This window comes from Cariama cristata, unplaced genomic scaffold, assembly GCF_000690535.1.
Source record: "Cariama cristata isolate BGI_N322 unplaced genomic scaffold, ASM69053v1 scaffold32135, whole genome shotgun sequence".
NCBI lineage: Eukaryota > Metazoa > Chordata > Aves > Cariamiformes > Cariamidae > Cariama > Cariama cristata.
The window spans coordinates 21,765-32,729 of NW_009616376.1; the positions used below are offsets into that span (position 1 = coordinate 21,765).

Here is a 10,965-nt window from a genome sequence, read left to right on the forward strand (position 1 = left end):
TCCCAGGCTTCAGCACAAGGAATACAGATGAAGTGGATCCCACCACACCTTTCATTCAAGCAGTGCCACTTTCAGGGTGCTTCCACACTTAGTTTCCGCTCTTTCTCTTTGGGAGAAAGAATTTTTTTGCTGGGTTTTTTTGCTACCTGGCCCTTGTCATTCTGTGACAGATGGCACATGTAAGACCTCTGTTGCCACCATACCGGAGCTGCTCGCGACGGCTCTGCTCAAAATGTGACTCGCAGGAAATGCTGCGAGGCTCCTTTTCATCTTCGCAGTACATTTTGACAGAGTCATCCTGTCCTGGATGACACCTCAACCTCCGTCCATGCGTAGGAGGTGCAGAAAGTGTTTTCCTTGTCCTTTCTACCCCATTCCTGCCTGCAGCAGCAAGCCTCATCCGGAGCAGCACGGCAGGGTGGGAAGGAGCCAAGGTGGTAGGGGATGCCGTGGGGACAAAGGGGGAAGGGGTAGAGAGGTGAGGTGAGGGAGGCATCTGGGGGAGCAATGTCTAGTTACCATTATAAGCATTTCTGCCTCCTTTAAAAGCATTTTTACCCCTCAGACAAGGCCCTGCCTTACCAGCACAGGAGACATTGGCACAGGCTGTGGTGAAAGTCAACTACCTCTTGCAACAGTGGAAGCTGTCGCTGATCTCTATCCAAGCACACAATGCTGTAGTTTTATCAGCACGAGCTTTCTCATATGCCTGGCAGGTCTGATTAACTTTTGCAAAACTGCAGCTGAAAGGAAACAAACAGTGTAAATGAAAAGGAGAAGAGGGGAAAAAAAAAAAAAAAAAAAGAAAAAAGAAACAATCTCTTTTCTCTCATGTCTGTGAACAGCTTTTACTGCTTTCCCTGGAGAGCCTGCATGCTTGGACAGCGAGTTACTGTGAATTAGTGAGGGTCACTGCCATTGATTAAATCCTCTTTTATGTTTCCTGGTAACTCCTGAAATATGGCAAGAGTTGAGCATATTAATTTAACACTTTTTTTTTTCATTGACAGTTCTGATGGAGGAAAAAATCTGCAAGTCATTTTGAGCAGATAATATTGAATTAGAACAAAATTCAGGAACAAAATGGCATCTCCTTTTTATTCTCAGTTTCACACGGCTACATTGACAGGAAAATCAATAACCAGTTGAAGTTTTAGGCAGAAAAATTTTGATCCTTGCAATTGTGATTATTCTCTTAATTTATGCAAGATATGGACTAGGACTATAATAAGTGAAATATGGTAAAATAAAATATGGTAAAATAAGGAATATTGCCTTTTTATGTCACATCTCTGCAGCTCCTTTTCTTACATAGTGACAAAAGACTATAACCTTAACTCTTTAATGTCAGAACGAAACTATAAGCACAAACCTCAGTAGTAATGCTGTTAATTAATGCTAATTATTTTTGTTGGAAAATTTAAAGATCGTTATTTTCCTTTCCCTCGTTTTGGGTAAATGCCTGAATATTTACACATGTGTGCTTATGTAAATGTATGTATATATACAAATACACACACACTTGTAGAATTATATATGTTTAAACATATTGGTTTCAAAATGGTGTGTGGGTATTTGTTTTTCAGAAAGCAAAAATTGTTCTGGGAACATTTTGGGAACACACTGGAATTTCCAAAATTATCGCAGGGTGGGGGATGAAAAATGGAAACCAACATATGAGAAGACATTTTGGGGGGAGATTTCTTTCTGGTCATGAAATCCTGGGCCTTACCTGATCCATCCCAGTGCCACACTGACACATGTGCCTACCCTGTGTGTAAGACCTCCATCGATCCCCTCCCCAGAGAAGGTCTCCCTCTCAGAAATTTTGCTAGCCTAAGACCTCCTGCCAGGGACTCGTCTTCCACACCACTAGAGACACATGGAAAAGGTTGTCTTCTTCCTCTTAATCAGATTTTTTTTAATTATTGAAGGCTGCTCTGTCCCTATCCTGTCTTCTGCTCCTGGCCCAGCAGGCACCACTTCATTTGCTCATTCACTGCAGACCACATTTTCCCGACCACCATTGTTTATACTGCTCTTCTCCGGGCTCGGTTTCCAGGGAAATCAGGCTTTCGCTGGTTTCACTGGGCTTTCCTGGGATCAGGAAGGTTGCCTCGTGTGGGAGAGGCCATGCTGCTGTCTGCAACAGGCAACTTCTTATCAGGCTTGTGTGTATCCAGTTCTTTACACACATCTCTCATAATTACAGCCATGATGGTGCTGTTTGGTTTTTCTCTGATTGGAATAATAATTAAGTGCAATCGATGTCAGCAAGACTCCACAAACACACAAGCAACAGATATCAAAATGTAATATCAAGTGTGTTCCAGTTTCTTAAAACATTTTCTTATACAGGACCATATTGGAGACCTGATGGTATCCTGGTGAACTCTCCTAATCTGCATGTTACAGAGAATCATTTGGCCATGCTGGCCATTTGTTTCTTTGGACAATATTACAGCTGTTCAAGAAACAAAACAGACTGCAGCTAGAGGTGCTGCATGGGAATACTGGCTCCCCAGAGGTACAGACCAACAGTGGGGTGCAGCTGAGCTGGGATGGACTTACAAGCTCTCACCCATCAGCTCAATCCCCATATTAGCTCTCCTCAGTTGTGTGGTAAAGGTCTTCTCTTAAGCACCAGGGGAAGTAAGGTTAAACTAGGTGTTTGACCTCAATATTGGAGCACAATAGGGGTTGGTTTACAGCTAACCCACGGGATCAAATGAAGGGTAGTGTCTCACAGGCGGACTGCATCTTCTTGTGAAGCCTGTGCTCAAAGATCAGTACTGGTTGTGGAATATTAGAGGTCTTTAACTTAGAAAGCCCCAAGTAGTTTGAAATTTCCCCACACAATAAACACTATTGCTACAACACAGTAGAAACTGAGATGCATCAGCTGGAGCCCTTCAGTGTATGGGAGCCGTTGACTGAGCCTTTTCAATGTAGTGTCCCCTTCTGGGTCCAAAATATCCTTAATTGATATTGATTCTCTTGATGGGCTTCCAAGCCCATTGTCACTTGCCTCAGGGAAAGGATATGGCCAAGCTGAGGTTTGAGGTAGCTATGTAATATGGGTTATAATATCTGGCTGGAGCAAGAGCCTTTCCCTCAGATTAGGGAAGCTGTCAAGCTTATATTTATGCTTTTAGTTCCCTGTCACGTCGGTTGCACCTAGAGCCTTTGGATAACCCCTGACTCATAGCAGTCAAAATAAGTAAAGCAGCAAGACACCCTCCCTTTCTGTATTACCTACCAAAGCTGCCTGCCACAGTGTGCTGTCTTGTGTCTAGGTGCACATGATCAATTAACTGTTGTTAGTGCTTCACATCATATTCGGAAGCAGCACTTCAGTTCTTGCTAGGGGTGCATATGGCTTTGAGGTTGTAAGACCCATGTAGAAGGACTCTAAAGGACCAAATTAGGCTGTCATTAAATGTGCCCTTATGCTTTAAGGATGGTACACGTAACACAGAAATGATCCTTATTTTTCTGGTTTTGGTGTAGAAGCGTTGCTAGTCTGGCTGGGGTTTTGCTCTCTGTGGCTTGCCTAGCTCAACTTGAGTTAGCACTGTTTTGCCTTCTGAGGATGGCCTAATCACCAGCACATTCTTTTATTTCTTTAGCGGTGCCTCCCAAATTGAAGGAAATGAAAAACCAAGAGGCTGCTGTGGGTCAGAAGCTAGTGCTAAGGTGTGAAACCACTTCAGAGTACCCTGCGCTCAGATTCAAATGGTTAAAGAATGGAAAGGAAATAACCAAAAAAAACAGACCGGAAAATATCAAGATCCCCAAAAAACAAAAGTAAGTACAGAGACATATCTTGCAAGCGGGGCTGGGAGGGATGGGGAGAGCTGTTCGCCAGAACACAAGCATTGAGTTTGTTAATTGCAGTATCACAAAACTAAAAGTTGTGAGTTACAGAGGAAAATTTAAGGAAACAGACATTGATGTTATTTTTCTTGAACGTATGGATGAAATGGTAGTATGGTATAAATATTTCATTAATAATTTTCCCTTTTCAATTTCTATTTATTTTCTGATAACCAAAGGCTATCATTTTAAACCAGTAAACCTTGGAGACTGGCAGTTTTAAAAGTACTGACAAGAACTGAGGTACCTTACGTTTATTGTCTAAAATCGAAGAACATTTAAAATCATCAAAGCAATGTAGATTTGGAAATATTTTTGAGATTTACTTTGCAAGCAATCTAGTCCTGAAGCAGAGTTGAATGCTGTCTGCATTAGCTTCGAATGCCTTATTCAATCTTGGAGTAGTCCTTTACCAGAGGCATTCCTGCACATGCAGAACAAGGCACGGGTCTAGCAGATGTCAGATGAATATCAAAGCCTCCAAATCTCATCCTCCTGGCTGGGAGAAAGTGTCCTCTACATGTGACTGATGACCAGTGCCAAAAGATGGTCTGGTGCCTTGTTTCTGTGGGGAAGGAGAACCTACACAATGTGTTTTCTGCATTAAGACAGGAGAAGGCTTTTGCTGTTTGGTCTCTAGCTTATTGTTTAGGTTGCAAAGTTTTGATTATGGCCACTCATCAAAGGAAGCTATGAAAATCTGTTTGAACACAACCCTTCAAATCTTACTCCTGCTCTCAGCAGGCAGAGCTGCTATCTGCTGCACTGAGCCATGCTTTCCCTTCGTACAAGACACAGAGGATTTGGGGTGGGCTTTGCAAGAGATTTCTTTGCAGGGTGTCAAATGCCCCAATACTTTTTGTCAAGTCTCATCTCATTAGGCAAAACAGCAGCCAAAATCAAACAGGTGCCTGAGTTTTCAGAGTTATTCAGATTGAAAAACAGATGTCGTGCCCTCCCTTGCAGTTTCCTGTACCCTAGCCTGGGGCACAAGGTGAAACAAGGAGGGGGCTAGAGCAGCATCACCACAGCCCCAGTACCACGGTCGCACAGATGGCAAGAAGGAACCTGTGATGTCTTCTTCCAGCATTTGTGAAATGGAGCTGTTCCAGGTGGCAGATAGCCTGGCAAATTGTCTGGACCCATTTACAGGGCCATATGTCTCCGCCAGAGTTGTATTTTCAGTCTATTCTGTAAAGAAAATGTTCAGGTCAGAGCCTGGCTTTCAGCTTCCTCAGCAACACCATGCTGCATGTGACAGGCAAACAGTATTTTCTCCTCTTACATTTTGGCTGATGCTGATTGACCAAACTCAGGAGCCAGGATTTCACCTCCTGGGGCTGGGCTTTGTAAGTTCAGCCTTGAATCAGTAACCGCCTTCTGCCAGCTCCCTTCTTTCTCTTTTTTTTTTTTTTTTTCCTCACAAAACTTTGAGGTGCTGGCAGAAGGGAAACTAGCTAATAGCTATTGATTAGAACATGCATGTGGAACGTGTGAGACTATTTTTCAGGTTGATGTGCCAAAACATGTTTAAAATTCCCCAAAAGATACATAATGAAAAAAAATTAAATTTGACCTTTTTCTGGAAATGGAAATCTGAAGTCCTATTCTCCCACCATAGGTGGGCAGAGTGCAGGCTTTGACCTGGGTTTCACATTTCTCTGTGCTACCCCAGCCACGAGGGTATCACTCATCATTGGAATTGCTCTTTTCTATTCTCTGATTTAAAACAGAACTGACAGTGCGGGATGGAGAAGCCCTTCCAGTTAGAGATGTGAAAGTCACTAGATGTAGAGTACAAAAGGGGAAAGACAGGGGATGTCTGATGACATCTGAAGGATTTTCCTTGCCCTTCTACTTTGAGATTTTAGTTTCAGGACACATCAGTATTTTGCCATTTCTTCTTTTGCTCTTTATGTGTATTTCCAGGACTGAGTAGATGTGAACAGCTTAAGAGGAGATAGATTTTATTTTGATGATAAAAAGCGGGACAGGCTAGTGTTCTAAAGCTAAAGGAAAACAGGGAAAACTGCAGTGCAAATGAATACGTAAAAAGACATGCAGATTACAGTAAAAAAAAAAGCCACATTAAAAGATCCCATTGCAAATGAAAGGAATATCAATGATCAGGGAGTTTTTCCCCACTTATTTTCTGTGTTCTTTTCATGACAGCACATTGATAAATATTTATCATGTTCGTATACTGCCATATTGTTACAACAAGCATTTCAGTGTGAATTTTTTACTATTAACAATTGTGGAAAGCATCAGCTAGGAAGGCTAGAGTTGTCGTTGAGCTGTCTGGGATTAATGTCTATTTTAAAGGTCAAATGGCTACATAAAATATACTATGTTTCTGAAGAATCATTAGCATGCAGCGTACCATGGTCTTATGGACTCCTTCAATCCAAACACTTGAGAATAACACTTTCTACATATTTATAAAAACCTCACAAAGTTTGGAAGTAGTGCCCAATGGCAAGAAGTGACTTTTTGTAATGTCGTATTTTTCAGGAAGTCACCTTTCTTTCTATTCTGCCGTTGTGTGATTGCAGAATAAAACCTGTTCATTGTTGGGAGAAAAATAAATGTTTCTGAGTTCTGGCTATTTAGCTTTAGGTTTTTTAACAAATTGCAGAAATATCTGGCAGAATGACAAAGTGTCTAGCTCAGAAATCGAAATTGAAGACCTTAGCTTGGCATATGATATAATACTGCAGCTTGGTGTTTATTTGGTGCATTTGGCCAGTGTGAATATTACTGGTTCAAAGGATTTGCAGAAGCAGGGCAGATACTGACTGTGTTTTCCTAGTTTTTTAAGAGTTTGGAAGACTCTGTGGCAATACAGGCTTCCTCAAAGCTTAGCCTTCTGAAGATTGCCTTGAATCTAAAATGAACTTGGGGGATCACTCCTCTAAGCTTGCTAGGATGATTTCAGGGTTGTTGATTCAGAGGGCGCAGAGCCCCAACATGCTATGACATTACAGTACAGCAGGTGTATCACATTAAGTGACTGTGCCCCTTCTTATTACACTGGAAAGTCAAGAGAAACTGAATGAGTTTAAATTTTAATAAAAGGCATTTAAAGCACTCACTTTTTACCTCGGATTTGTCATGGAGTGAAAGCATGAGTTTCTGCAGCTCTTATGATTGCTGATGATTCATGATGCCATGATTGATTGATTTGTGCATCCAAGCTCTAAGCTATTCCTTTGTGTCAATGGAGATACAGAAAAAAATCAGGCACCAGACAATAACTTTCCCATGCCTGTCCACTTGTACTGGTAACCTTTCATTTTCCTTCTCTGATTTCAAACCCAGATGAAGCCTGCATATTTTTGTTTTGAGTAGTGTACTCTACGGAGTCATGCTGTCTTCATTGCAGGAGAGAGGAAGGCAATTGAAGGAAAAACTTCCTACAGAGTTTTTCTAAAAACAAGAGTAAATTTGGCTTGTTAGAAGTAGATTTGTAAGAAATACGGTTCCTTCATTGCATGAAGAGAAACTACTTTATCAGGGTTGAGTTTTTTCAGCAGAGGGAAGGTGTTTGCCACTTCACCTAACTGATGGTTTTGGAAGCAATAGTGCATGAGAAAACTTTGTGTGCAAGTGCCCTGTACCTTGGGCTTCATCCAAGCTTAGCCTGGACATTTGCCCACAGACAGGCAATTCTGGATGACAGATGGAAACTGGAAGCAAAATGAATTCAAGCAGTCAGATAAGGTGGGCTGGGACTGCATTCTGCAGATGTATTTCTTTCCCTTTCATGTATGAATACAAGCTCAGCAGTGTCATAGTGGCAATGAGCTAAAGATAAAGCAGAAGCAAATCCTACAGGGAGAGGGATTTTTTGGTGTAGCATGGTATAGACTGAGAAAAGGACAAGCATTCGAATACAAAATCCCTTCTCAGGGACTTTGAGTACTGTTGGAGTACTGTATTGCTAGGGAGCTGCTTCATTTATGTCCATTAATGAGTCATCTTTGGCTTTGACTGTTTTGAATTCTGTCCTGATATGTCTCGATAATATTCTTAAGGCTATAAATATTCGTATTATTTCTCCCGCTCTCAGAGAGAAAACTTCCTACAGAGTTTTTCTAAAAACAAGAGTAAATTTGGCTTGTTAGTAGTAGATTTGTAAGAAATACGGTTCCTTCACCTATTTTAACAAAATCTTAAAATCATAAAAGGAAGACACAATTCCTCACCTTTTCCCATAGGTATCATGTAAAACAAAGAGAATAAAAGTAAATGTAAAGGACAAAGAGCTTCTTCTAAAAGCCAAAAGTGCCACAAAGGTGGTTTGCATCAATATTACTTAATATCATAGAGAGGAAAAGAGACTGCAGCAGACATACAGTGACTGCCCAAATAAGAGTGATACAGCTGCAGCTGTGCTTCTTGCATATTATTGGGTTAAAGTGAGTTCCTCAAAAAAATGAGCCTATTTACATTGCCTTTTGAAGCATCGTGAGGCTACAACTTGCTCTCCATCTAGACAAACATCTGCAAGCGTGGCTGAAAGATAACCTGTGCGATATAGGAAATGTCGCATGTCCATGTGAGCTGTTAGGTGGTGAAGAATACTACCAGACATTCCTGGACAGGCCCTCAACAGGTTGTTGCAAAGGCAGGTGTGTAGATGGCTGAGAGGAAGGTTAAAGAGCAGGCTGTTTTTACTGTGGTATAAGCACAGCTTTTAGTCAGGTGCAAAATTCCCACACAAAGATACAGTAGCTTTCACCTTCTGGACACTTCTGTCAGTGTCTCAACCACATTTTTCTCATACATTCATGATTGCCACCAGCTAGAGTCTGTTCTTGTATGCCATCTGAAATGCAGCTCAATTAATTAATTCAGCATTGGGAACTGGACTCCTAACATTGCCTGAGAAGGGAGCCCAAATACTCAGCTATTGAGTTGCGTACTGTTGGAGCAAACCTAGGCAAATTGCTAATCGCAGCTTGGCTGTTCCTCCTTCTTGCAAGCCCAGTGGCCTCAGGAGACCAGCCCTCTTTTGGGCTTAAATTTGGAGAGCACCTGGAATCTGATTTTTATTAGTTTGGATTCTGAATGAATGGAATATTGAAACTCTAATTACAAATATTTTAAAAATGTGAACCTTCAATTAACTGTATCAGTTGTGTTTGTGAACTATTGAGAACTTGCATTATTAATGAATACACAAGGTTAATATTAGTTTATTTATCACTTGGAATATGACTTTTGAGTTAATCATACAAGTCATGCCATGTTCAATTTTGATTAATGCATGAAGTTCATGTAGGTTTTGTTAAACAAATACTTATTATGTGTGATGTACTATAAAGTAATAAAGTGTTTTTTCCCCATCTCAGATCCTATATACAAAGGTCTTCCAATATGAGGGAAAACTCTTGTCATGTGGGTTTCTAGCTGAGATGGTGTCCACCTAGCACACTGCTCTCGTCCCAAGAGGGCCACAGTGCTGACTCCTCAGTGGTAGGACCTTTGTGTAGAGGCAGGAAAGGCTGAGCTACTGATAAGCAGGTAGTTTCCTGTGCTGAAGGGAGGGATGGCTCACAAGGATGGGTTGGAAAGTGCCATTGAACATTTTGGTTGCTCCAGGAGCCCCCGTGCTACAACAGACTTGTTTCTGGTCTGAACCCAGCCCTGATCAATGGTTCCCAGAAAGGGTAACCAGTTGTGATTTCTCCATGGGGAGTTAGGAGACATGGCTGTGCTGAAGCAAAGGAACTCCCCAAACATTGCTTAGCTCAGCGCTCAGCGCTAGACATGCTGGTGACTGTGAGCTTTTAGAGTGAAGAACCCCTGCCTCCTGGGGACCAGTCCTTCATGCTGGCGTAGGCCAACTTAGGGAAGCCAATGCTCATGCACTCTACTAAGTGACTATTCTGTAGATAAATGAGCAGGCTTTGCTACAGACTAAAACTTGCCCAAAGCACTTTTTAAAACAGAAACTGGAAACAGCAATAATGTGTGCATTTTCCCCAAGCTAGTCATTCTCTGCAGTCTAGGTAATGGGATTATTGCCATCACATGAGTTGGGGACCCCTTGAATGACACCAGAACATGTTCCTACCAAATTAATGGGTAGGCAGGAGTTCTGCATTTTAAAATCTAATCTTAAAACCTTGGAGACTGATTAAATTACGTCTCTAAGCCAGGAACAAAATGTAGCTTCATGCAAATTGTGCTCCTCCCCATAGTTTTTTGTTAGCACTGGAAAATGATTTATTATTGGGGTTTCAGAGGTTGTGAAAGAGAGTAGTGTGTCCTAATCTCATGATTATTTAGTCAGATGTTGGAAACTACAGTACTTACCCAGAACTCTGCTACTGGCAATATGGATCTGTAGGAAAGGGTAATTTGTTTTAATATTACATTCGTCGCCGTGGCATCTGGATAGCCAAAAATTCAGCTGAGGAAGGTTGTTTTTCAGATTTCCTTTAAGAACAAAGACTCCTCTCAAACCGAAAAGCATGAACGAGTATCTTCATTTCAGTTCATTAATATGCCTGTTTTCCAGCACCCTGTAAGAGAGATATTTTTTTATTTTCTGCTTTCTTTCAAGCCTAGATAATGTTAGTCTGTCAGTAAGAATGGAAGACAAGAATCTTTGTTGAGAGAAAAAAAAGAGTGCGTTAGTTGATGCAGTGACTGTTACTCCAGTACAGGATGTTTACATGTTTTTTCTGATTTCACAGGAAATACTCTGAGCTTCATATTTACAGAGCCACGTTGGCTGACGCTGGAGAATACGCATGCAGAGTGAGCAGCAAACTAGGGAATGACAGTACTAAAGCCAGTGTTATCATCACGGACACCAGTGGTAAGGCTTGACTCTTTATTTTACTATCACATTCAGAAAGACTGTGTATTAAAGCTGCCACCAGGACAAAAGGGCTTGGAGGAGGGGAAAGCTTTGCAAGTGAAGTGGAAGTGGAGACACTGAAATCTGTTAGATATACTAAGAAAATTAATCAGGCCTGACTTCTCTGCTATATAGTTGAGATGTTTGATTTTCCTTACCCAGACTAATGGGATGCCTCCTATGGATCTCAGGAGAGAACAGCATTTTCTGTGAGA

At 41.4% G+C, this 10,965-nt stretch overlaps 1 protein-coding gene across 1 annotated transcript; it reads left to right on the forward strand.

The window, feature by feature from the left end:
* Positions 1–3,629: 3,629 nt before the first annotated feature.
* Positions 3,630–10,708, forward strand: LOC104161643 (pro-neuregulin-1, membrane-bound isoform-like; the record flags this gene model as incomplete). The annotated part of the gene is made up of 2 exons (XM_009700148.1): positions 3,630–3,807; positions 10,584–10,708. Coding segments are annotated over 2 exons (303 nt in total), but the record flags the coding sequence as incomplete, so codon positions are not given.
* Positions 10,709–10,965: the final 257 nt, after the last annotated feature.